The sequence below is a fragment of the Leopardus geoffroyi genome, chromosome A3 (assembly GCF_018350155.1).
Source record: "Leopardus geoffroyi isolate Oge1 chromosome A3, O.geoffroyi_Oge1_pat1.0, whole genome shotgun sequence".
NCBI lineage: Eukaryota > Metazoa > Chordata > Mammalia > Carnivora > Felidae > Leopardus > Leopardus geoffroyi.
The window spans coordinates 88706546-88733168 of NC_059336.1; the positions used below are offsets into that span (position 1 = coordinate 88706546).

At 58.2% G+C, this 26623-nt stretch overlaps 1 protein-coding gene across 2 annotated transcripts; it reads right to left on the reverse strand.

The window, feature by feature from the left end:
- Positions 1-4790: 4790 nt before the first annotated feature.
- Positions 4791-25349, reverse strand: LOC123580948 (cytochrome P450 26B1). Of its 2 annotated transcripts, none has more exons than XM_045446456.1 (7): positions 25189-25349; positions 23716-24382; positions 19988-20212; positions 10887-11162; positions 10469-10624; positions 8669-8953; positions 4791-8311 (listed from the first exon to the last, which is right to left on the reverse strand). In XM_045446456.1, the coding sequence occupies exons 2-7, from the start codon at positions 23917-23919 to the stop codon at positions 7919-7921; spliced, it is 1539 nt and encodes a 512-aa protein (XP_045302412.1). In that variant the 5' UTR covers positions 23920-24382; positions 25189-25349; the 3' UTR covers positions 4791-7918. The 2 variants fall into 2 exon arrangements, with proteins under 2 accessions (XP_045302412.1, XP_045302411.1); XM_045446455.1 differs by lacking the exon at positions 25189-25349 and adding an exon at positions 24435-24570 and having other exon boundaries at positions 23716-24331.
- Positions 25350-26623: the final 1274 nt, after the last annotated feature.

Sequence of the window (26623 nt, forward strand, 5' to 3'; positions counted from 1 at the left end):
CTGCCAGCTCCTTGAGACCTCCATCTGGAGTTAGCGCCTCTCCGATGAGGGTGTGCTTGGCGTGTCACCTAAGCCCATGTGCAATACTAATCAGTCACGTGCAATACTAATACGATCCTGCTGCTTTGTGGATTAAAAAACTAAGGCTGAGACACCCTCAGTTCTTTGCTCAGTAGGAGAACTGGGCTTGAGGTCCCATCAGACACCAAGGCCATGTCTGCAACAAGACAATGAGGGGCCTCCTGGTTAGATATCAGGCCCTGACCTGGTACTTGAGTACTTGAGTACCAGGGCTGGTGCCCTTCCAGACAGTCCATCTACCGCATGGAAAAATGGAACCCCTTCCTCTAGGAAGCCTTCCCTGATTTACTCCATCCTGCATCAATTTTTCTGCTTTGCCTTCTCTGGTTAAACCTTCCCTTAGCACTCTGTTCATTACAAAACCATTTAGATTGAGTTTTAGAAATACAATGATATCTGGAGTGAACTCTTGAGGCATTATCTGCCTCTCTGGCCCACCCCACTTCTCAGCTGCCTCGCCTGTGCTGGGTGACCCTGGCTCCCTGAACATAGATCGTTGGCCCAGAAGGGGGATACAAGCTGGACCAATTAGACTCTGTCTTCTAAGAAACTGAAACAAGAGGGCAGTTCCACAACTCCCCATTTCTGGCATCTCCTAGACGGTCATGCTTTGCTCTTCCGATGACTGGGGGTTCAGTTCTTCCTTGGAGTCCATGACCCAATCCGGTGTTTTCTCAATAAATCCCTCTTTGTGCCGAAGCTACTTGCAATAGAAAGAATCTGAACTCATCTAACATGAGAGCTGGAAGGAATCCCAACATCCAGTTCTTCATCTACTGGTGGAAGAACAGAAGCCCAAAGAGGGGAAGTTGATGGACCCGCATCTGTCACAGGCAGAGGATAGAGAATGGACCAGACCTCAGTCCCACACTCCCCATGCACAGGCTAATGTGCACAGTGTCAACTCTGAGAATCACAGCAGGCCTCCCGACACCTGCCTCCCCCAGAGGAGATAGCTCGCAGTGGGAAATGCGTTAGGGAAATGAAAGGGACATGGTGCGGGGGAGATCAGAGGAAGAGGTGGGTGATAGTCAAGTGCAGCATGGAGTCTGTATTTGTCCTTAGAAATTTTCAGTGCATTTAAAAAAAATTTTTATTTATTTATTTTTTTTTTTTGAGACAGAGAGAGACAGAGCATGAACAAGGGAGGGTCAGAGAGAGAGGGAGACACAGAATCCGAAGCAGGCTCCAGGCTCTGAGCTGTCAGCACAGAGCCCGACACGGGGCTCGAACTCACGGACCGTGAGATCATGACCTGAGCCGAAGCCGGACGCTTAACCGACTGAGCCACCCAGGCACCCCCATGTGGATTTTAAAACTAACCTCTACCCTAACTGGCATATGGAGTTATTCATGAGTTGTGGAACTTAATCAAGACTTGCATTATGAACTTAATAAAGAAGAGGCATCTGGCTCACGACAGGCGAAAGTGTATAGGTCATGTCTTGGGTCTACACTGCAAGTTCAGCATCTGTCGGTATGAACACCTTGGGAGGTGTCACCGGGTGACGCCCCTCACAGAGAGGGTTGATGGGTCTTCCCACCTCCACACAGGGGGGAAACAGCGTAAGCAGGTTAAAACTTGAGGATGATTTTCTTGTTTGCTACCAACTCCAGAGGATATCCCAATTTTTATTATGGAACTAGAATTTGGCCTCATGGAGTTTTGCTTGGGATGTATGTGCCTTTGGGTAGGACCTGGTGGTCTTGAAGTGTAGTTGGGATTGGCGGTGGTGATGGATTGGGTTGGGCGCCATCTTCCCCACCCCCATCCCAGGGCAACCCGTCAGAAGTGACCACCCTCCTTCCCAAGGAATGAGCACAAGTCACAAATTGGGCCAGAGTCCTTGCTGAGGGCTGCTATGTGACTGACCACTGCAGTTACAGGCTCAGGGTGAGGTTTTCTTGCTGCACACCGTCAGTGGGCACTGATCACAATATGCTCGACATAACGTTTCGCTCAGAGAGGATCGAAGCCTGAGTCCCAGAAGAAGAAGAAGCCGTGGAAAAGAAGCCCTTACCAAAATGTCAAGTCTACACCAGGCAAGGCAAGAAGGGCCTCTGTGGTGCAGATGAGGCAGGAAGAAAGCGGCCTATAGCCAAGCAGATGGGCACCGCCCAGGCGCATCTGTCTCCCAAACTACCTATATACTCTCCCAGGGAGCCTGATCCCCTTGGGTGAGCCAGGAGCCCGGCCACGAGGCTACTGTCAGCCAAGAAACCCTCTCTGTGCCTCAGACGATCTCCAAGATGGACCCAGCTCCCTGCAGGGGTGTCGCAGCACCACAGTCCCATGCAAGTCTTTGTGGGCTCACCCATCATTGGTCTGCTGTGCAGAAGGAGGCTCAGTTGAAGGGAGCTGGAGTCAGAGCACCAGAGCTTGCTGGGTAGAGGGGAGGCATTCTCATTACCCAGAGGGGGCAAAGGCCAAAAAGGCTAGAGTAAGTATCTTCAGGGAGGCCAGGGTCCCTAGGGGGCAACAGGGGGCAGACCAATTGCTTCTGGAGAAAGGGACGTCAGGTAAGAGATGAGAAGCTGAACCCAAGTTCCAGCCTGCTGTTTCGTCATCAGAGCCGCTATGCCATGCTCAGTGCTCCAGAGTCTCTACGAGGAGCAGAGCCTGGCTGGCTCAGCCCAAAGACTCAGACAAGTCTGCTTTGTTTCTCCTTTAGGCCCCACCACGGACACACAGAGTCATTCTCCCTCTCTCTCTCTTCTCCTCCAAGGCACGTCAAAGCTGCACAGGCTGGCTCTGACGGAGTGCGGTCTCTGCCCTCACCTGCTTACCTCACCCGGCTGGCCCCAAGGCTCTGCTCTCGCTGCCCTGTTCCTGGCTCCCAGTCCCCGGCCACCCTGGTCAGCCGGGCCCAGCCAAGACCAGGCTGTTTTGGAAAAATGCTGGGAGGTGGCAGAATGTGCGGTCTGTGAGTTCCCTCCAAACTGGCGCCCCAATCCCTGAACAAACAGTGGCCATGTTTGCCTGTCCACAACAGCCTGTGTTCTCCTTCCAGGCCAGGAGATTCCCGGGGCAGGCAGCCGTGTGGGGGACATTGGTGACCCGCAGGGCCCACGGGGGAGAGGCACAGACAGACTGGGTGATGACAGGCCAGGCAGCCGCCTGGCTGGGCCCTCCCACTCCGTGGCAGGGCGGTCAGACTGAGGGCAGCCCAGGGACCATGCTGCCTTCACCTCTGCTGCCACACAGGACATTCCGCCAGGAGACTGGAATTCACACTTTGAAAAACTACTACCTTCTGCTGGCGTGGTTCCTGGTGGAAGTTGAGGGGTGTTCACTGCTGCTTCTCACTGACCCTGGAGGCCTCCGGGTGAGGGAGTCCCACAGGGGCACGTGCTGGGTGGGGCAGGTAGCCCAGTTCTGGTTCAAGGACCATCCTTTGCTTCTGTGTAGCCATAAGAAAGTCCCCGCCACTCTAAGACTCTGGTTTATCTTATGGAAAGCGAGGGAGTCCCCCTTGCTGTCCCCCTCCCCAGGTGGAGGTTAGGGCTCAGGGAGAGCAGACCTAAGGGCGGTGGGGAGGGGCCGGTGAAGCAGAAAGATGGCACAGGGCCGAGGATGCGGTGGACAAGGCTGGCTGAGTGTCCTGCCCTGGTGGCATTGTTCACAAGATGTTGGTGGTTCTCTTCTGGGTGGCCAGGCTCTGGGTCCAGGTGGCCAGGTGGGGAGAGGCCCTGCATCCCTCTCTGGATCTGGGGACTCTGAACTGAGGTTGGACCTAACGGTGTCAAAACAAACAAAGAACGCTGCAGCCACAAAAAAAAGCGCCTTTTTCAGGCTAGCTTTTTGGGGGTGTGGGGGGGCGAGAATACCCTCCCCAGGCTGTGGGGAGGGGACTGGGCAAGGTAGAGGATGGGACCAGCCTGGGTACTATGAGGCCCTGCCTGTGACAGTACCAGGCCCTCTCTCCCCACCCCAGCCCCTCAGTCCTGAAAACCACCCTCAGAGTTCCTTGTCCCAGCACTGGACGTCTCGCCCTTTGCTGGCCTCACCTTTGCCCTCTGGGAGTCAGGTTGCAGAGCGCCTTTTATCTGAGTGTGAGGAACGTGAAAGAGGACACGGTTTCCGTGGTCAAACGGGCTTGGGGAGCCCTGTGACCCACGCAGTCGCTTAGCACGCCCGCCCTCAGGTTCAAGGGCCCGGGAGGTCCTGCAGGGAGGAATCTGCCCAACCCTTTTTGACCCTTTCCCCAAACGTATTTAATCAGGGAACCCGTTTGCTCCTACAACACCCATGAAATAGGCTTTGAGAAGTGCTCTAGGGCACGAGGTTGGAAGTCAGGAGAACTGAACTCTGCTCCCCAATTTGCCGTGTGGCCATGGACATCAGTGTCCTTGTTCAAGACGGATGCTGAGGACGGGGCCTCGGCTGTGGGTTGCCTCGTCCAGCAATGAGACTCCCGGCCGAGCTGGTCATGGCCACAGTCGGCCAGCAGAGACAACTCCCAGCTGCCCCATCCCCCAATGTATGGGGACCAGTGGCCGTACATTTACATGTCTCCCCACCCAGGGGATCCCACTACTCCCAGGGCACTGGCACGGACCTCTCTTCGCCTATGCACAAGGAATGGTGAGCTTGGTTGTGGGGAAGAAATTCCTGCCTGGCAGGTGGGCATAGGGGAAGGGCATGTGGGTGGCCGGGAGGACCCTTACAGCAATGCTGAGAATGCAGAGACCAGACAGGCAAACAAGGGTGAGTCCCCACGGTTTATTATGGAAGCCTATAAAAGAGCCAGGTTGAGTATTTCCAAAATCACAAAATGCACAACATTCATTTTTTTTTAATATGCAACATGGAATATTATATACAGATTAAAACCACATGACAGCAAAAACACTCACACGGCACCAGTTTCATATCAAAACAAAACACACAAGTGCTTTTTCAATATTAAAACAACTGTGATAAAAACATATTAATATTTTGAACCATGTTTACAATAGAGAAAAAAATTCATATTTTACTAAATAACAAATATTTAACAGCAAAAACTTTATACTAAATATCTATTTTGAATTATAACAAAAATAGTACTTATAATAGTTTATAAAGACAGACACAAAATTATAACATTTATGAAAAAAAAAGTTTTGTGTATAAAATAATATTATAGTGATCCGGGCAGGGTCAGGATGGTACCCAGAACACAAACGCCAGCGCCCAACATCGAAAGTGCTTCAATCTGCAAGCCCGTGGCAGGAAGAGGGTTGTGGGGTTTTGTCTTTTTAATGTCAAGTTACAATAGTTAGGAATGGTAAGTGAGGAAACATCACCCATCTAGCGCTACCTCTATAGAGCCTATACAAGAAACACACGGACACGGATGGACACAGAGAGGAGAGACGGCTGAATTTGGACACTGGGACCCTCCTGTCAGCCAGTCAAGAGCTTCTTTCGGTTCCCTTCTTGTTGCCTTTGAGACCCAGCGGGGTAAATAAGCCTTCCTTCCTCCTCACGGGGGCCCCCTCCGACTTCCCCTCTGCCCCTCCCAGGCTGGCCACCCCAAGAGAAGGCCACTGATGTCTCCCAGAGCCCTCCAGGCCCCCCACCCCCTTACAAGGGCCAGGCCTGGTGGGCTTCCTGTCTGAAGTAGCACTTACTGCCTTCCTAGATGTTCAGTCAAAAGCGACTGGTTCAGGACAAGCTGGGTCAGCTTAATGGACCAGGAACATTGCAGACACTGGGCTTTTTTATGGGTATGAAATTCTGGTGCACCATGCAGATATTTTGCAAGCGTTGATGAGTCTTGACACATTTTTGCCTGTTTTTCAGAATGTGTGTGTGGGGGGGGGGTGGATTGAGAGATTTTGCTAATATTTTTAAAATGTCTCTTTGCCAATGATGCCCCTGTTCTGCACTGTTTTTTAGTAGCGAAAATGTAGGAGCCAAATGAAACACTTGAGAACAGGGGTTATAGCGCGGTCCACCAGGCATGAACCCATTGCCCTAAAGCCTACCACACAGGGATGTGAGTGGGGGCGGGTGGGGGTCTGCAAGCACCATGAGGGGGCCACTCGGCGGCCACAGTAGCCACTGCTACAGAGAGGGAACTGGAGGGAATGGAATCCTGCACTCTTCTGTCTCTTCTGTGTGCTTTTGATTTTCTTGTAAAGATGATTCGTCGATTTTATATAACATCAAAATCCAATAGAGAAACACAGAAAGCCAAGAAAAATCTGAAAACAGACAAAATCACTTAGAGACTCACCAGAGACCCCCAAAACCATCCCGGGAGGCATCCCAAATTTCCAACACTCAAAATGCCAGTGGCAGGAACCACTCCTCTGTCCCCCAGTCATCCCCTGACTGGCCAGTTTTCAGCCAAATCACTTCTGACAAATCGCACGTACCCTCCTCCTCAGCTCTGCAGCACCCCCCACTGCAGCTGCCTCCAGACCACGGCAGAGGACCTGAGTCAGCGCAGCGAACGGGCCGCCTCCTTCGCTCACCTCCCCTTGCTTTCGTCTTGTCCCCACACCTCTGAGCTGGGCTAAGTAGACAGTGGCATAGAGGTGGGTGGGACTTCAAGGACATCTTTCCAAGGGCAAAGGGCCAAGGGTGAAGGTCAAGGGACGGACAACAGGGGCCCTCGCTCCCTGTCAGAAGAAAGAACCCGTATACTTCCCCATGCTCACTAGGAGGAGTGGGGGGCACCGGGGTGAACAGTGGCCAAGAGCTTGTGGCAGCCTCCAAATCCCCATGTGAACAGGGTTTTTGACAGAGCGGGGAGGGAGGCAGGGGGCCATTTCCCCACCACCGCCAGGGGGCAAAGGTGGAGGCACTGGACTTCACCCGGAGAGTGAGGCTCTGAGGTTGAACCCACAGAAGGTCTGGAGCCCGTGGGTGGGAGGACCGCATCATTCGCAGAAGCCCTGCCCTGGACAGCTGGGAAGGAGGCTGGGGACAGAAGAGATGCTTGTTCCAGTCCCCGGGAACGCCAAGATTCGGTTGTATAAGTGAATAAATATGGGGGGAGTGAGGAGGGTCCTGGGTGAGGGGCAGTGGGCAGCCCATGAGCCAAAGGCCTTGGGCATGTGTGTAACAGGGAAGTAGGATGGGCTCAAGGCTGCCTGGCAGGAAGGTGAGGATGTCAGTGCGCATGCCCAGGGCCACCAGGGAGGGTGCTGGGAGGACAGGGCCTGGGGCTCCTTTGCCCCAAGGTCAGAGAGAGAAAAAGTAGCAGCAATAGGTAATTTCAAATGTCCAAACTGGCAACAGGGTGGGGCCCCTGCAGGCTGCTTGCAGCCCCCCACTCTACCAAGGGTGACTCGTGTTCTCTTACCCAGTATGCTATTCCGGGGCAGCCACACCAGGAGGGGCACGCTACCAGTCTGAGTCAAAGCAGGAAGGGAGGGGGTGCTGAAGAGAGCCCCAAACGGGGCACCTCTTTTCCTCCCTCCCCCTCAACCACCCGTCCTCAGACTAAAGGGGCCCAAAAGAAATGGGAGAGGTGGGACCAGTTCAGAACATGACAAGCAAATGCGACAGCCAAGCCACTGACTTTTAACACTGTAATGGGCATACAGAGTGCCCCGCCATGCCCCTTCCCAGAAGCTAAGCTGGTGGGAACTGGAGGGACTGGAGAGAAGTAGGAGCCAGGAGAAGAGCCTTTCCCCTGGAAGGACGGGGCCCTTGTGGCTTTGGGTAGGGTTTGCCAGGGAGAGGAAACAGGGGAGGGTAAGGTATGGGGGGCCGCTCCCCCTTCCCCACGCTCCCGCCCCCTCCCACACACAGGTTTCGACCCTTCTGGTGCCTCCCACCACCACCACCCCACCCCACCCCGCCTGGCTGGGCGGAGGTGGGGGTATGGGCCAGGCGCGTTTAGACTGTGGCGCTCAGCATGGCCTCCGTCTCTGGCAAGATCTTGTTCTGGTTAGAGTCCAGGCCAAAAAACTTGACACTGAGGCCATCCACGGGGTGCAGGACAGGGACCAAGGTGATGCGGGGGAAGGTCCGGGTGGCCAGCTCAAAGCGGCTCGTGCTAGCCAGCTCCACCGCCAGCACCTTCAGGAACAGCTTGGCCAGATGCTTGCCCAGGCAGGTGCGGACGCCGCCGCCGAACGGGAGGTAATGGAAGCGGCCATCCTTGTCTTCACTCCGTGCCTGACCAAAGCGGTCTGGATCGAATACGTTCACGTCTTTGAACACAGGTGCCGTGTCGTGGGTATCCCGGATGCTGTACATGACACTCCAGCCTTTGGGAATCTGAAAACCCTGGAGGCAAGACAGGGGCAGGGGTGAGGTATGGTGGTGAAAGCCGGAGGAGGTCTGAGAGAGGGCAGGTGGACTTTCGGCCTGCCAGCCCCACAGGTCCAGATGTTTCTAGAGGCCCCCCACTGTGGCACCCCCTCCCCCCACAGCTCCCCCCTCAGCATGTTAGTCCTGTCTCTTGTTTACAGATGTCCACATGCAACTTCCATTATGATACCCGGGTTAGCTTCATCTGACCCAGCATCTGGGTACTGAAGTACCCTGACAAAAAGGCTGTTCTTTCCCAGCAGCCAGCCCCCACCCCCAAAGCAATGTTCCCAAAGATCCCCAAAGCCCCAGCCCCGCAGGGCCCAGCCTCACATCAAGCTCGAAGGTCTGCAGCACGGTACGGTAGCCACCAGAAATGGGTGTGAAAAGGCGCATAACCTCCTTGATGACACAGTCCAGATAGTGTAGCCCGCTGAGGGTGTCGAGGCGCAGTGTGCCCTCACAAGGGCAGCCGCCACTGTGCAGGATGCCCTGGGCCCGCAGCTCCTCTCGCAGCTTCTCCAGCACGGCTGGGTGCTTCAGCAGCTGCATGATGAGCGAGGTGCTGGCACTGGCAGTGGTGGCGTAGGCTGCAAAGATCAGCTCCAGGGTCCCGTCCTGCAGCGGCAAGGAGAGAGGCATCGTCGATGATCCAGCGCGGCGGCAGCCCCGCTCCACCGGCATCCCCCGTGCCCCAGGCTCGTCTAGCTGGGCCTGCCTCTGAGCCTCACGTTGCTGCGGCATCCGGGCCACAACAGACACAGGTCACAGGGCCAGTCCCCCGGCTGGGCAGGAGAATTAGCTGCTACAGTCCAGGGCAGAGGCACGAGCCTGGAAGTCCTTTGGGGCAGGGCTGCTTCTCCCTCACTGCTGGATTCCAGAGCCAGCCCCAGCAGGCCTAATCAGCGCAGTGAGCTCACAGAAGAAAAAGGACAAATCTCAAGGAGCCAGGCCCGGCGTGGCGAGCAAGGTGGGTCTACACTGGGGCTTTCCAGCTGGCAGCCGCAGCCCCTTCCTCCATCCCCAGGACATCTAGTAGGCGGTCAGGAGTACTGACGGGGTTGGGGAGGTGACCTGGGACCACACCCACGGGGACGTGTGCTGGGCTGAGCGGAGGTGGCCCCCAGAAGCCTCAGACCCCACCAGGGTTCTCAGGGGAGCAAGACACCTGGGCACTGGGTACCCTAGGGAAAGGTCTCAGCGGGTCACCTCATCCCGAACCCTGTATTTTACACGTGAAGGCCTAGAGAGGAGAGGGAAGGGACCTGGGTTTCTGACTCGCCGTGGCACCACCTACGAGGCACAACACTTCTTGTCAAACGGGAAGGTCACTGGAGCTCCTAATGGCTCGCCAGGGGGAAAGCAGGAGCCAGACTAAGGGTGAGCACAGACAGTGGGGATGGCGGAGTCTTCAGGAAGTCTCCGTGGGCACCTGGCAGGCATGCGGGTGGCAGAGTCGAGACCAGGATGAGTTGATGAATCCCTCCTCAGGTGGTACACCCACCCTAAAAAGGGGCGGGCAGGAAGCCCTTCTTGGAGGCCAGTGTGGACAGTCTTGGTGTTGGCAGCCTGACTGGGCTTAGCGAGTACCAGACGGGCTGGGAGACGGTATTGAGTGCCACCAGTTTGAAAAGGCTGGTAGGATGGGAGGAGACCCGAGTCAGGTCCAAATCTCCCTGCTCCTCCCCAAGGACTGAGGCTGCCCTCACGCAAGTGGCTTCCCTTCTGCGGACCATGATGCACTGAAATGGTGAATACCGGGAGGTAGAGGGGGTCGAGGGGTCGAGGGGGTCAATGAAGCCACCGACACCAAATGTGTGCGGGGTTTCTAGGGGCCAATTTTCAGTACCTTTTCCTAAATGGTGGATGGGATTGTGGGTGGGATGGAGAGTGTGGGTGCACAGAAGCTGTGGTGGGGGGGCGGTACCACCCACTGCGGATGCTTCTCGTCTATCCCCATCAGTCTGCACACTAAGCCGACGGGGACACGGTCTCTTTTCTGGTCAAGTGCCCCAGCCCCAAGCAGTGATGGCCACCACAGCTGGTCAGGGACAGTCCCTGTGGGCCGGGAGCAGAAGAGGTAGAAACAGAGCATGGGGCGCTCGCGCTGACCACTGGGGAGGCCGCCCCCACCTTCAGTTCCTGCATGGTCATCTCCTTCCCATGCTCCTTGCTGCTTTCAATGAGGATGTCCAGTGCGTCTGAGTAGTCCTTGCCCTGGGTGCACTGCAGCTTCTCCCGGATCGCCTTTTCTAGGCCCTTCTGCAGGATCTGCCGTGCCTGAATGCCCTGAGGGGAGAAGGAGGCCACCTGGTCACCAAAGAGGAAGGGCCCCCTCCCACGGCCGGGAGGGCCACGGGGAAAGGACTCCTCTGAGAACTTCCCACCTAAACTGCAGAGACCAGCAGGTGAAGGCTCCACCCCCACCCTTCTGCTGACACCTCCCCTCTCTCTGTGTGACCAGTGAGCGTCTTAGTGGTCAGCCACCATCTCATTCCAAGTGGGTTCATGGATGCCCCATCTCCTCTCCTCCCAGGCCCTGGGTGCTCACCCGTCGGTAGCCGCTAAAAGGCAAGTCAACAGGCAGGGAGAAGACGTTCTCAACAAACTGCTGGTAGACTTCAAAGAGGTGGCCAAGGTCCTCTTCGGGGATGCTGAAGCCCAGCAGCACACGGATGGCCATGCGGAAGGTGAGCTTCTGCGCCTCCTGGTACACGTTGATGGCCTCAGGGCAGCTGCTCCAGGCGCGAAGCGTGTCCTGGATCACCAGCCGGATCTTAGGCAGGTAGTTCTGCAGGGCCTCATGACTGAAGATCTTGGAGAAGACCTGGAGGGCAGGGGACAGTGGCAAGAGGTGCTCGTGCCGGCCCTCTCAGCTCCCAGGGGGCCCCACTGAAGCATGCAGCCAGGACGGTGGCCACAGAGACTCTGGGTCCCTACTCCAATCGAGCTCTGCTTTCCAGCTCTAGACACAAACACCTGCTGGCTTGCCTACCTCCAAAGCCCCTCCTGCTGCCTGTGCCTTGAGACAGAACCAGGGGAAGGACAGGCTTAAAACACCATTCGTGGGCACTTTTATTCAAAGTCAGGACCTTCCATGTCATCACACGGAGATGTGAGCTGTCGTCTCCTTTCCTGACGCCCAGAAAAGCATGAGCTCCGAACAGTGGCAAAGCCCTGCGGACTGGGCAGTCTAGCCGCCAGCAGGTCTGCAGGCCATGTGGCTGTATCAGCTTTGGGGAGCACGCAACGGGGTGTTGGGCAGGGCTGCGGAGGAGCTGGCCCCTCCGCGACAGGAACCCATTCCCAAACTCCCCCGCCACAGGGGCAGAAGCGCCCAGGAGGAGTGGAACACAGGTGCGAGGACTGGTCGAGGAAGAGATGGAAAGCACTAGGTGGCTCTTCTTCTCCACTGATGGGAGGACAAGAGAGTCTGAGGTTAGACCACAGGCAGGACTTCCTGAGACCAAATTGCTCTTATTCCCTGGGAAACACCTACTGGGTGCAGATCCCAGGCCATCTGTTAATAGCTGTGCCACAAAAAATGTCTTCAATGTGGCCAGGCCTAGAGGCAGGGGAATGGGGACAAGATTTTCCACCCCAAAAGATCACTAAGCCAAACAGAAGCTCTTTTAGTGCCCTGCATCTTCCTGGTCCATTTTAAGTAGCCAGTGAGTCCCTATTTCCACCTTCTCTGCTTTCCATCCTCCTGCTTCCTCAGTAACACCCTCTGCCCCCTCCTTACCCAAATGCCCCAGCACAGTTTTCACACTGGTGACCACAGTGTACCGGAGAGGGGACAACGTTAGTTTATTTACTGATCGCCTGTGTGTCCCACTCATAACCAACATCTTCTACCCCTTCCAAGAGTCCAGAGCAGAAGGGGGTACCCCCACCAACAGCGAGGGAAAGGTCACTGGGGAAGGCAGAGAGGGGAGGGACAGCACAGGAGAAGGAGACAAATATTCCTCTAGCCCCCCTACCCTGACCCACGCAAACCACACACACGCGCTCACCCTCCCCTCCTGTCCCCCAAACACAACCACCGCACAAACTGTAAATGTGAGAATTTCCCCTGCAGTCAGCTTGAGGAGGAAAAGGTAACATTTTCCTGGCCTCAGCCCTGCATGGCTAATGGGAGGGCTGGTTTGCAGAAATAACAGTGCTGGCCCTTCAGTGGCCCAGCCAGGCATTCACAATAGCACTTTCATTCCGAAATTCCCGGTGGGCAGACGGAGGGAGGGAAGGAGGCCAGTGAGGGGCAGAGAAGCCAGCACTGTTCGGGGCTGCTCTTGCTATTAAGGGACAGCTGAAATGTAAAAGGATGATGGGAAGTGGCCAAGGGCAGCCCGGGCCTGAATGGGTCACTCACACCTTGCTCAGTTGTGGGGGTCCCAGGAATATACAAGGGAGACTTCAGCTGCTACTCTCTTCAGAGGGCTATGGATAAAGGCAGTGTGCTCTCTGCCTCAGTACCCACCCCCCCCCCCCCCACACACACCCCGTGTCCTTAGGATTCGAAGTTTGGCTCTTATGGGGTAGGAATGGGGCCCAGTCCCCAAAGCCCAGTGCTGGCCAACTAAGGGCCCTTACAAAACAGCAAAATGCTCATCAGGGAGGCAGAAAGATACTCTGTGGTTACCAGGCCTCAGTGAGGAGACTGGAGGTGGGGGCAGGCAGGGAGAGGGAGGCTACACCTGGCCTAGGACCAGCCAGTCCAGGGCCAACTGAGTACTGTCATGGAGGGGATGGGGGCAAGGGCTGGCCAGGCTCCCAGCACCAGGAGACCTGAGCCCAAAGGTGGGCATGTGGCGGTGGATAACAGGACAGAGGCCATGCAGACCTAGACTGGTCAGTGTCAAAGCCAGCTACGCTCTAATATGCAGTGGGGTGGTGACTCTGCAAAGGCAGACTGGGCATCCAGAGACCTGAGTTTTAACTTACCAACTTACTGTGTGACCATGACCTAATCACGCCCCCCAGCCTCAGTTTCCTCATCTATAAAATGGTGAGGTTGAAAGACGTGAGCTCTGTGGTTCCTTTCAATGTACAGAGCACATAAATGCCAGTATCTATGTGTCCCAAAGTAGATGCCGTCCCCTTGAAAGAGTCCAGAATCTGGCACTGCATGAGTCACCTGGTAAGGGCCTACCAGGCCCCCATGCACGCACTCCAAGCAGGCTACAGTGGCCCAGGAGGGGCCATCCCAGGGTTACCAAAGGAGGCGCTCTGAGGACCCCCACTGCACTTTAAGGACTGGCCAGATGTGACCCATTGAGGAACCCTGCCCTGCCCTGCCCTGCCCTGCCCTGCCCCAAAGGTTACATTCCCTGCGCCCTCTAGTGATGGCCAGATGAACTGCTCCTTCTCAAACCTTGGGGTCCAAAGAGGGCAGGAGGACCAAGGGGGATTTGGGACTAAGCAGATGGACTCCGAGGGTAAGAGGTCCACACGTCACCTCTAGGAAGACAGGGGTCCTTATGGGGAGCTGGGAACGATCCCCAGGAAACCCTCTGCCACCCTGAACCTGCAAGCCTCTGGGCTGGGGCTTCTGAAAAGGGAATTACAGCCAGGTCCAGGGTTCTTTTCTTGACCCTGACTCATCAGTGGCAGCCAGCAGATCACTGTCCTCTCTAGGGATTAGTTTCCCCACTGGTTTCATGAGAAGTTTAACTGGATGTTCTTGGGTCCCTTTCCACCTAGCCATCTCACCCATGATTCCTCTCAGAACCCCCCGAGGCGGAGAAAACGGCCAACCGAGAAGTGAAGCAAAGGGAGATTGCAGGCGCTCTGAGCCCAGAGGACTTTGCTCAGAGGTCATCCAGTCCATGCCCCTGCTTCCAGCCCAGCGGCTCCACAGACATCAGGGCCTCCCAGGCACCAGGAAAACTCCTGGGCCTCATCTCTGGGTTGGTGCCCAGGATTAACAACGAGGGCACTTCCCACAGCCGAGGCAGCCCAGAAACCACCACCCACCACAAAGGCCAGGAGGAGGCGGAGGTGCTGGCCAGGGCACAGGGAGGCCTGGGCCACGTCGGGCGGGCGGGGTCAGGACTCGGGCACACGGGAAGGCGCCCAGCGGAGCTGCGCGGTGTGAAGAGAGGAAGGGTTCCCAGCCCCCAGAGCCGACTGCCCTGACCACAGTTGTAACAGGAGCCACAGCTGCTTTGTTTCCCTCTGGGGCTTCCCTAGGAATTCCCAAAAGTGAGCCAAGAATGTTGGACAAAGGTCATCGGGAACCAGCTGTGGCCCAGGCAAAGCCCTGCAGAGGGAACAGCAGGTATGGACTTCCCACCAGGGTTGGTGCCGGGACAGAGAAAGCAGAGTGTCACGGGAGACCCGAGCACTCCCAGGCACAGACGCGGCGCGGCGCAGGATGGGCTCTCGCCTTGGAGGGCGTGCCTGGAAACCCTCCATCACCCCCATCAGTTTCTCCAGCAAAGCAACTGGCTCAAGGGTCTACATCCTTGTTCTCGCTCTCTCCCCTGAATGGGAGGGGGTAGGGGTGGGACACCAGGGGGCTTGTCAAGGTTCAAATCCTCCATAATTGTTTCTATACATGCTTCCCCCTCCTGCCTCTCACATAGAGCCCCTGGGAGAGGAGTGGCACACTGGAGCCCCAGAGCCCTGCTTGCTGACCTGCTCAGCCAGATAGCCTCCCCCTTCTCAGCTGGTGGCCATGAATGCACAGACAGACAGACAGCCTCTGGACAGGCAGCCTCGGGAGCGGGAAGAGTCAGAGAGCGAACCTACTCCTTGGGCCAGTGACTCAGACTGGGAGGAATGGAAGCGGCTGCCCAGGAGGGTGGGGGCCTGGGCAGGCCACCCCGCCAAGCCAAGCCACCGGAGCCACAGCCTGCGGAGTGGAAAGAATAACAGAGGGCAGGCAGCCTCCGAGGCAGCTGTCCGCACAGCACAGGGGTGACGCCAAGGTGTGTACTTTAAACTCAAGTAAGGGGGAGGACAAGAGAGGACGTCATCTTCCCAGATGCCTGGCATTTCCACTGGGCCTGGACTTCACCTTGGCGGCCTCCTGAGCCAATCCCGTCTCAGCCCCTCTGGTTGGGAGGGGCCAGCCCAGACCCCCCAGCCTGGGCATGCTTCTGGGCAGCACCTATGGGAACAGAGGGTCTGTCCCCCAGTTGACTCTAGCTCTAATTCTGTCCCCAGGACAAAAGCACATGGTGGGGGAGGGAGAGCAGCCCTTGGCAGATATCTAAGCCACAGAACCTGAAGGTTTAGGTTTGCCGAGACACTCATCCTTCTTCCAGCCATAGCAAAACCCCCTCAGAAAGCTGAGGCCCGAGGGGGGAAGGGTTCTCCCAATGTCACAGTCCAGACCATGACTGGCCACACTCACCAACGGCAGGGAACCCCATCTCCCACCACTCCAAACCCCACGAGCCACCCTCTTACCAATCCCGGGAGCTCTGAATTTATCTATCTAAGGAGCCCTAAGGGGCCGCTTCTTTATGGCCAAGTTTATTCTAAGGAAAAGGCCAGCTGTTCTGGTTACTATATTCCTGCTCTCAGCATTTCTCTTCCCCTAGAGGCATGCTCTTAACCCCGGTCTTTCAGCCTGGGCCATCCTGAACAGAGACAATGGCTGGCACAGGGGGCTCAGGGCCAGAGCAGACCCCAGCCAAGCCTCCCCTCCCTGTCAAGGCCAGAATTGTCTCCCAAGGCTGGAAAGTGAGCAGACACCCCAGCATCATAGCCTTGGACCCCTCCCTGCCCTGGGAGGACAGAGAAAGGAGGGAAACGGGAGAGGGTGAACCCTACACCCAGCCAGCCCACCCGCCCACTGCCTGGCACAGGGCAATTGGAGGGAGGCACCCACTCCCAGGCGCCCTGGCGGCTGGCTGGCCATGGGCTCCCTCCCCTGTTGACCTTCAGAGAGATCCGCTCCTGCCACCCGCGCCCTCGGCGGCCCTGCACCCACCAGCTACTGCTACAGTAACTTTTGAGTGAAGGACTTCTGGGGCTGGCAGAACAAAGGCTGTGTGCCTCTGCCAAGGGGCTGGCGCAGAGCTCTCAGTAGCGGGGCTGCCTGGCCGCGCCACCCACCCTCCTATCCAGTACAGGTGGGAACTTCTGCCCCGAGCTGAGCCTGAGGAGACTTTGCAGCCAGAGGTTGTGCACTGGTCCAAAGGCCATCTAGAGCAGGTCTGGGCTGGCTTCCCTAAAGACCCCCAAACCCTCCTGGCTCTGCCCTCCTGCTGAAGCACTTCCTGGACTCTCTACCCCAACACAGACTGCAGGGTGCACAGAGTCTCTGAGAGGGGTGCAGTGATCCTGAGCCTGACCTCCACTCCTACCCAAGACAGGGCCCAAAGGCCAGGTCATTGAGGGATGGTGTGCGGGGAGGCAGAGCTTCTTAATCCTTACCTCCAAAGCCTGGGGAGCTGCTCCCCCACCTCAGCCTTGGGTACAGAAGTCCCCGTAGCCAGGAGTCTGAGATGAAGGGAAAGCCATGCCTGCCATCTCCAGGACACCAGAAATCCAGGATTAAGTGCATTCCCTGGGATGCTCTCCAAGTTTGGGGAGGGCTACTGCTGTCTGAGGCGCCCTGAAACTGCTGACCCTCTGGTGCCAAAAGGCTCGGCCCTATCTCCAAAGGAAAAGAGGAAATGCCTGATTCTGGTGTGTGGGGCTGTGCGCTGGAGCTTCTGTAATTACCCCCAACTCCTCCTCTGTGTGTCTGACAACTCTCTCCCCAATCTCCCCTACCACACTCCATCCACCCTTCCAGGGTAATTACCCCAGCCTCTGCACACAAAGAAGGATGACATCCCTCCCCCATCATCAGAGACACCCCAGACCCCTGGGGGAAGGGAAGTTACAAAAGAGAAGGGACAGAGTCTGAGGTAGTGGCTATAGGGACACAGGCCTGGCTCTCCAAGAGAGGATTTTGTTAGACTGGGCAAGACTTTCCGGACTTTCTCCCTAACAACCCCGCCCATCTTGGCCCTAGACCACCAGGACAGCAGGGCAAACACCTGGAGTGCAGCGATGGCTATAAGGAGCCCCTTCCCAGCACATCTGGTCGGACCTCCCAGAGCAGGGGTGGGCCACCAGCCCCAATGGAAACAGTGACGCTCCTAGTTCCCCGCCAGCCAGCCGGGCCCCAGCACACCTGGGCTGTACTTCCTGTGAGGACATCCTAACCAGGCCTGGGCCCGGCCCAGCGGCCTGCTCACCAGCCAGGTCCCTGACTACAGAGTGGACTGGATAAGGCATCGTGCGTGGCACACCCCCGACCTTGCCCAGGCTGGGTCCACTGGGCACTGGGGTCCTGCAGACTAGCCATTTTCTCCAGGACCAACAATATGCCCCTGAATATTCATTCTCTTCTCGTCCCTCCAGCTAGATCCTACTTCTTGAGGCAAAGACCGAGATTCCCACTTCTGTGTCTACCTCGTCCAAAGCCTTCAATTTGGTTCAGCAAACCTAAGTCTATGGAAAATTGAATTAGAGAGATTGGGGTCAGGGGGAGAGACCCTTTCGCCCACCCATTTACCATAGGACCCATATAAATGTCACATAGCAAGCATCAAGTAGTACACACACTGGGAGCACCCTGCCCTGGGTTCTCAAGCCTCTGTCAGGATGAACTGCTTTCTGGCCACCTCCTATCCCCAAGGAACTAGAGAATAGGGTACCCCAAAGAGGGAGACCATCAATGTGGCTCTCAGTGTCAGGCCCCACCCCTGCTCTATCCCTATCCTTCCCTCCCCCTTCCTTCCCCGTGCATTCCTCTGGCAGCATTCATTATGCCTTCTCCTTCCCTCCTCCCAAATGGACAATGTGGGCCAAACCTGGGGGCTTTCCAGGGAGCCCTCCCCACCTGGAGGCCGACAGCCAAGTTGGGCACCGGGTGGGTGGAACCACAAGGCAATAGCAAGCCCTCTGCACCCCCAGGGTCTCACACTCTGGTCCTGATCCAGCCTTCTCCTTCCTCCCCACCCCCAACCACCAGTTTCTGGCAAGCCCAGGTGGGCAGGACTAAGTAGGGCTCTGCTTGGTGGCCCAGAAACAACTCATCTCACCGATGCCTGTGTTGCATGCCCTGTCCTGCCCTTTCTTTGCTTCCTGACCTGGTTCAAGTCCCTCAAACTCTCCAAGCCTCTATGTCCCCTTCTGTGAGAAGGGGATGATAACTTTCCTTGTCAAAGCCTCTATAAAAATAAAATGAGGAAGCAGACGTATTCCCCGGAGCTGGGTTTCTGAATCTCAGGCTGTCTCCTCACTCTTTGGAACAGGCTTTGGGTGGAGTCATAAAGACTAGGAAAAAAATAATGGCCAGCACATTTTATAAGCCCCCCATTCCTGAGCCTATAGCCCCCTCCCAGCCACTCCTCATCTGCCCCCTGGAATTGTTAGCTGCTTTCTGCTCTAGTGAGGCAGATGGGGAAGACTACTTCAGGAGCCCCTTCCAGTACGTGCTTTATCGTGGGGCGGGGGTGGGGTGGGGGGTGGGGGGAGTTGTCTCTTCCATCAGATTTTGCCGCCTTTTGTCTGCTTGTCTGCAATGGAGAACTACTCGTCGCAAGCAGTGCAGAAGACACCAAATACTACAAGATTAATTCCTACGTTCACAAAGACCACTTCACATGGCCTTCTGGCCGAGAGGGCTGCTCACCGTTACCCGCCCCCCTCCCAGACTCTGCCACTCCTCCGGGAAGATCAGAGGCTGCCTCTCTTCCCTTCAGGTTTCAAACCTGGATGAGTCCTCTGACCTAATGGAAAACACCGAGGGAGGGGAGGTCGTGCAGCGCCCCCTCACTGGCGGCTTTAAGCCCGCGGGCCGCCGCCCCGCCCGCCGGCAGCTCAGCTTTCGGGTTACTGCAGTTCAAACAGCACGTGCCGCCCGCGCTCTGAGCCGCGGCGGCGGCGGCGCAGCCCTGTGAGGGGGCGGGGAGGCTCGCTCCGTGCGCGCTGGCTCGCCTCCTCCGCGCCTCTTGCAGGCGCTCGGGAAATCCACAGGATAAACACCCACTTTCTCTTCCTCTTTATGGGAGGGGGTAGGTGCACTTTGATCCCCTGCAGCGCCGCCGCTGCTCTCCCACCCCTCGCCCTTCCTCCGCCATCCAGACTGGTTCTCGCAGCAGTGGCCCAGATTTCATCTCACCCCTCCCGGGCGAGGCTCCGCGACCGTCTCGCACAGGGTGCTCGGCTCCCAGCGCTTGCCGCGTCTACCTGAATAAGCAACCGGTGGCAGAAAGGCTAGGTTTGGTTTTACAAAGATCCGTTTCCAGGCCTTGGGAGCATGGACCACCATCTGCCCTTTTCTCTTTTTAATTTTGTGGAGCACCGCGAGGACAGGCGTTGGACGCCCTAGTCCCTGCACGTTCAAGCTCCCTCTAAACCACTTCCCTCACCCCGAACAGCCAGCCCCCCGCTGGGCCTGGTAGTGGGAAAGGCACAGCTAGCCAACAAACGGGCAGACCCAGAGGAGGCCTGCAAGCTCTGGAACCTAGACCGCAGACTTCGAGGCACGGAACTGCGGGGTCCTCTGGCATGGTGTACAGATGGGGTCTCAGATTCGAGTGGGGGCGTCTCCCGGGCTCTGCGAACTCCTTACACCCGAGGCTGGTACAGAGAAGAAGAGGGTCGGAGCAGGGTTGCGGGTTCTTAACCCAGAGAGCTTACCTTGCGCTTGTTGCGGTGGATGTCGCCGATGGAGTTGGCCACTGTGTTTGGGCCCAGCAGCATGCGCGTGCTGCGTGGCCACTCAGTGCTCACGAGGTGGTGCTCGCCCATGAGGATCTTGCGCACGTTTTCTGCGCCGGTCACACGGATCAGCGGCCGCCCCAGCAAGTGCGTCTTGAACACGTTGCCATACTTCTCCCTCCTTGAGGACTGGAAGCCGGAACCCTGCGGGAGCCACGGAAAAAAAAAAAACCTCTCTCAGAGCGTATATCTCCAGATGAGATGTCCGGGAGGCCCAGCCTGAAGGGCTCGCGGGGGAGGGGCGGAGGACCCCGCTCAGGCCACCAGTCCCCTGCTCCCCCACCCCCCCCACACACACACAAACACGCACGAAGGTTTTATTTTTCATAGCATGCACAAGAACTGGGAAGTAGGGCCTAGAGGATAATAAATAATGCGAGGAGGCGGGGGGCCCGGGGCACCCCTCGGGAGGGTGTTTAGTAATGACTTGCGGGAGGAAAAAGGTATCCCGGACCGCGGGACCCAAAGCTAGAGCCTTCGCCCCCCTCCCCCTCGCTCCCCCGCCCCACGCTCCGGAGCCTCTCGGAATAAATATTTCCAGGCTCCCGGCCACGGGCTGGCGAGACCCCGCGGGGTGGCCGCAGGCCAAAGATTATTTATAGCGGTGAGCGGTCGGTGCCCGGAGGCAGTCACTACAGAAGGGGGTTGGGGTTTCCTCCGTTCTCAGGGGTGGGCCGCGAAGGGACCCGGCGGCCCTCTGAGGGATCTGCAAGGTAGGGTCACGGGCCGAGAGCCGCGATTTTCCTAATGCAATGTGCCCTGGGAATAACTGAGAAGGATTTTCGTCGCCGCCCAGGAGTTTGGAACGGGAGCTCCGAGGAAGGCGCTTCCCGCGGGGCGGGGCAGGGCGGGGCGGCTGTCGCAGGTAACCGGATCCCCGGCGGCGGCTGCGGCGGCGCGAGCCCAGGACGCCTAGGCCCCAGCCCCGGCCCCGGCCCGGCTCTCAGAGGAGCTGGCTGAGCGGGCCCCCGCGCGGGTACCGGAAACCGAGGGGACCTCCGAGGGGCGGGGGCAGGGGCGTCCCGCTCACCTTTGACGTAGGCACTCGCCACCCCACCCCACGTTAACCCTTATCCCGCCGGGGCGGCACCGGGTGGGAAGGGGAGGGGCGCCACCTGTCCGGCCGTAGCTCTCGGCCGCCAACGAAGTGCGGATGCGGACTCCAGACCTACCGAGTCACGCACCCCCGAAGGGACACCTCGGCGGTCCCCTTTTCCTAGGTTGGTCTCTCTCCTCACTTTCCTTTCTTCTACGGAAAAGTATTCTCCAACTAGATGTGTACACACCCCAGCACAGCCGAAAAGTGACTCTGCAGAACCCGGATCCCTAATCACTTTTCCACATGCGCCTCCGGCCCCGGCCCGGGCGCGCGACAGGGAGAGAGCCCAGAGCGCCCGCGCCTCCAGGAGGGGGGCTGGGTCGCGGGGGGACGCCACCCCACTCCCAGGTTGTGGGGGAGGAGAGAGCTCTCCGACCCTGCCGCGGTTGTAGACGGCGTCTATCCCTTTAAGAGAATTCTAGGCGAGGATGGAGGTGCGACCAAGGGGGGTTGAGGAGCGGGATTCCCTCCCTCCGTCTGCTATACCCGTCTCGCTTGCTCCGTCTGACTCTCCGTCTCTCCGCTCCTTCTTTTCCTCTGTTTTTCTTTTCTTTCGACACAAAAGTTGGGTTGTGAATTTTCCGAGGTCGCCGCCGCCTCTCTCCCGCCGCCCCCCTCCCGCCTCTGATCTGCCTAACTATAATTAAAGTGCGTTTTTTGTGGCATTAATAAAGAGTTATTTGTCCGCCGTTTCCACGGTCTTCACAAAGAGGACTTTCATAGGGGCGGCCGCTCGGGCCGCGAGTCCAATTTATACAAAAATGTTGTATTTTTAGCCCTAGGCTCTGTTTAGATGGCGCACGGTGGAAACGGAGAGCCCTTGGAGGTCTCCCCGTAAAATCTGATAAATGACTCCAAAAAAATAAAGCTGGGATTCAGAGGGCTCCCATTAACCCCTTCAGCGGTCTCCTACAGGCATCCCCCATGTCCCTCCCACGGCGGAGTCTAGGGCCCTGCGGGCTGATGGAAGGGGAGGTGTAGGCCTGCTTCCCTTTTCCCATCTTCTGTGCGGGTTGGACACGGAGCCCCAAGGGGCCCTTGTGGGATTCAGAGAAAAGGTCAGGGGGACATTGGATGGCAGAGAAAGGTCAGGAAAAGGAGGTGGGGACAGACCATGCATTCCGCAGATTGGCTCTAACAAGACAGGAGCTGATGCCCGTAAGAGGTATTTTATTTCCTAAATTCTCGGCCAAAAGCCTAGACCACCGCCGCAGTTAACTCTTTAAGTGTGGCGGCAAGGGAGAGGCTCTGGGGATTTCTCTACGGAGGGTAGCCCTATTGGTGAAAGCGAACCCCTCCCCACTGCCTGAACAACCCCAAAAGAGATGGGCCGATTCTGGGACTTGGGAAGACCACACCGCGGAGGAAACGCGCGTCACCCTCCTCGCCCCCGCTCCGCTGTCACTTGGCGCGGGGCGGGGCCGGCAGGGTGTAAGTGTGGTGCGCGCGCGGTTTGCACGCGTCTGTTAGTTTCAAGCCTTGCTTTCGCACTTCTAAACCCACAGGTCTCTGCGTTCGCCTCCCGCCCCACCTCTCCCTTGCCCGGGTTGTCTTCAGGACATTCATCCTTCTCTTAACCGCCATCAGCATCCTCCGGACAAACACCGGTGCACACGCGAACACGACACACTTCCCGCGGTTAACCAGAGGCGTCCCCCACCCCCAAAAGAAAAAATTCTGTGTGTATCCACTTGCAAACGCGTTTGTCTAGCACTTGACGAGGTTAATTCCAGGTTAATCTCCCCATTACCTTACCTGAGTCTGGTCCCCGACGCGCCCACCCCCATTATCACCAGCAGCGTGCGGTCGTGAGGCGTCTGGCAACAAACATGCACACACTCTATGGATCTCACACACCAATCCCAGGTTTCTCTCCCTTGCTACAGTGTCCCCACCCAATAAGCAAATAGACCCTTTTCCTTAAAAGCCAAGAACCCTCGAGTCTCAGGCTTTTCATCTTCTTTGGGGTACCTCCTTCCCTCCCCACCACAAAATACACACGCTCTCTCCGACCTTGGACCAAGGCAGTTGTACCTAGCGCAGCCGACCACGCGGCGGGAACACAGCCGAGGGTCTTAAAGGGGCACTTCTGGGTGCCATTGGCTCCTTCGTCTCCCCGACTCAGTTTTCGGGTCCCAAGGACACCGCCAAAGCCCCGGAAGCCGACGGCGACCGGGGCCTGGAACGCGAAGGGGAGACGAAAGCGGCTCACGACCTGACGCCCCCTCTGGCCCGCACCGCGCGGGGAGCCCACTTAGACCCCTGCTGGGTCGCCAGCGACGGGGGAAAGTCAATCTTGGGAGCCCTCTGGGGTCCTGGGACCTCTCGTATCAACTCCCAGAATTTGCGCACCGGGCGCCAGTGGGCTCCAAACCACGCCGCAGGCGGGCAGGAGAAGCCCGGACGGCACCCGCAAAGAGGAGGGAAGGGGCGGGGCGGGGACCCGTGCCTTCAAGCTCCGGGCGCCCCCTGGCCAGCCCTCGGCTCCCTCCTCCCGGCGCTCGCCGCTAGCGGACCCCGGAGAGCATCCGAGCGAGTGCGCCCTTACCTGTAGCAGCCAGTGGCCGGTCTCTCCGATGAGCGGGAAGCCCATGGAGCCCTTGGGGATGGGCAGCTTGCAGCTCTTGTCGCGGGTGGCAGCCCAGCGCAGCTGCCACAGCTGCTGCGACACGGCCAGCAGCAGCGTCACCGACACCAGGCACGCGGCGAGGGTGGCCAGCGCCGACACCAGCTCCAAGCCCTCAAAGAGCATGTTGGCGGCCGCTCGGGGGATTGGCTGTGCCGGCCGCGGCGGGGGAGGGGAAGGCCGGATGAGAAGGGACACGAACGGCGGGGGAGGGGAGGCTGCGGCCGGGGGTCCTGGTACCTCCAGCCGAAACAGAGAAGGAGGAAGGGGCCGCGGGAAGGGGAGTGGAGGCTGCGAGGGGAGCGGAGAGAGGGAGGAAAAAAATTGCCTACAAGAAGAGAGAGAGGAGACTCGAGGAGACTCGGAGTGTAACTTTGTTTGTTTGTTTGTTTGTTTGTTCCCTTATAGCGGGCTTGGGGACTGCTCGAGGGTGGTGAGATGAAGCCGTGAATCAAGCTGGTGGGTTAGCTCTCCCCGCAACCATCACACTCGGAAAACTTTGGAAAACTTTGTCCAGCGGGAGCCTCTCTCGTAAGAGCTAGCGGAGAGAAAGTGCGATCGATTTGTCAAAAGTTTTCCCCTCAAATTCCTAGGTGGAAAAAAAAAGGGAAAAAACTCTGAATCCAAAAATTCCAACGAACCCAGAAACTTTGGGGGCGAAGGGGAAGGCTCCCCGGCTGAGGCGAGTCGAGAGGCCCGAGCCCAGCGTCCGCGGGCTGCCCCCGGCGGCGCGCCCGAGCCGCAGAGCCGCCGCCGCGCACCCCCGAGGCGGGCGCGGCTGGCGAGGCGGCGCGGCGGGCGCGGCAGCCGGAGCGCGGGTGCGGAGCCGGCGGGCCGCGACCGGGACGGGACGCGGCCGACGACAGAGCCCCGGGCGGGCGCTGGGGCGGCGGCGGCGGCGGCGGCGGCGGCGGGCGGGGTGAGGCGGGGTGGGGTTGGGGGAGGAGGTGAAAACCCGAGCTGGGCTATTGTATCAATTAAGAAAAGGCAATCCGTCCCGGGACGCAGTCTCTCGGCTCTGGAGTTGCTGCTGGGGGAAGAAAGGGGGAAAAAAGAAAGGAAGGCAAAAGGAATGAAAGAGGGGGAAAAGCAGGAGGCAGGATTTCAGGGCTGGTGGTTTTAAAAGCTTCTCTCAATGTGAATTTGAGTCCAAAGCGAGGCGATGCGTGTGTTTATATAGAGGCGGGAGGCTGCGCCGTGGGCGCTCCGCCAGCCCGCCCCCCCCACCCCACCCCCACCCTACCCCCACCCCACTCCACCCCCCACACTCCCCCCCACCCCTGCGCTCACAAAGCCGGAGGCGTGGTGAAAGGCCGGCGGCCGGAGCGTGTGAGCGCCCGCCGGCCTCCCGCCCCGCCCCGGCCGCCCGCCGCCCGCCGCCCGCCCGGGACCCACTTGTAGCCGCCGCAGGATCAAACTCAGTTCACCTCTCGCCTCCTCTTCCTTCTCGCCGGCGTCTCGCTGAGCCCGGCACCTACAGACGGACGAGAGGAGACACACACACACACACACACACACACACACACACACACACACACGGTGCGCGCTCGCTTCGTGCCCGCTTGGCTGCTAAGCTACTTCCCTCCCTCTTTTCCTCCCTCCCGGTCCCTGGCCCCCTCCTCCCGCCCCGGGCAGTCCCGTGTGTGCTGTCGCCCCAGTGGCTGAGGTCTCTGCCGGACTGCCCCTCGATGGAGGGCCGCTGAAAGCCCCTGAACCTGTGATCGGGGTCCCAAGCTCCAATCCCGCGGAATCCCGCCGGCTCCTATCTCCCGGGACCCTTCAACGTCCCCGCCAACATTTCTCCTCCCAATTCTCCTTAGCCGGGGTCCCCCATCTCCCATCCGGGCATCCCAAACCTCCGATGCAGAGGTCTCTCCCCCCCCCCCCGCCCGCACCACCACCCGCATATATCTCTCATCCCACAAGACGCCAATGTTCCCCCTTTCCCCGACCGCGTCCTGGGCTGCTCACTACGCAGCCCTTCCTCTCGGACCCCCTAACTTTATAGTGCCCTCCGCCCCCCGCAGCGTCGGAGGAACCCCCCGGGTGCCGATCCGGGTGAGTGTCCCGCGCCGAGGACAAATGCGGCAGCCCCGGCACCCGGCACCCGGCACCCGGAGGCGGGAGGAGTCGGGTACAAACGTTCATTGATACAAATGAGTAAATAAACAAGCTGGGTGAGCGCGGCCACCTTCTCAGAGCCGGCCGCAGAGGGCCCGGCGCGCGTGCCTGCGCGAGGTGTGCGTGTGGCCCGGGGCCGCACCTGTGTGTGCGCCTGTGTGTCCTTGGGTCGGCTCGACATCTGTGGAGCTGGGTGGTGTGTCTGCGGGTTCGTGTGTTCTCTGTGGAGCTATATGTGTGTCTGTGCATCCGTCTGTCATCTGGCCTCTCCTCCTGCGTGTCTGTGATACATGGAGCTACGCGTGCCAAGCCCGGCATCATCTAGCTAGTGCCTGGCTCGCCCTCTCCCGTAGGTCCTTTCCCCCCACAGCCCCCTCGTCTCTGCCGTTCACTCTCGCACTCCCAGAGCAGAAGTCTTGATATCCCACCTTCAGTTTAGGGTGGTGTGTGTGTAAACGAAACTAGACTCCCCTCTTAACACCTCCCCTGCACCCAATACGTGTTCTATTTTAGAGTTCACTTGAAGAAAATGTGTGTGAGCGTCTAAGGTGCGAGCATATGTGCTGTCCCTCCCTGTAAGAGCGCTTCGGAGGTTGAAGTGGCGGCGGAGATTTGAAAGCTAATCTCTGGCTTCTAGAGCTCTGGCATCTCGATTCTCACTCTCTGCCTTGGAACTCCACCTGGTGGACAGTTATGGTACTACAGATTC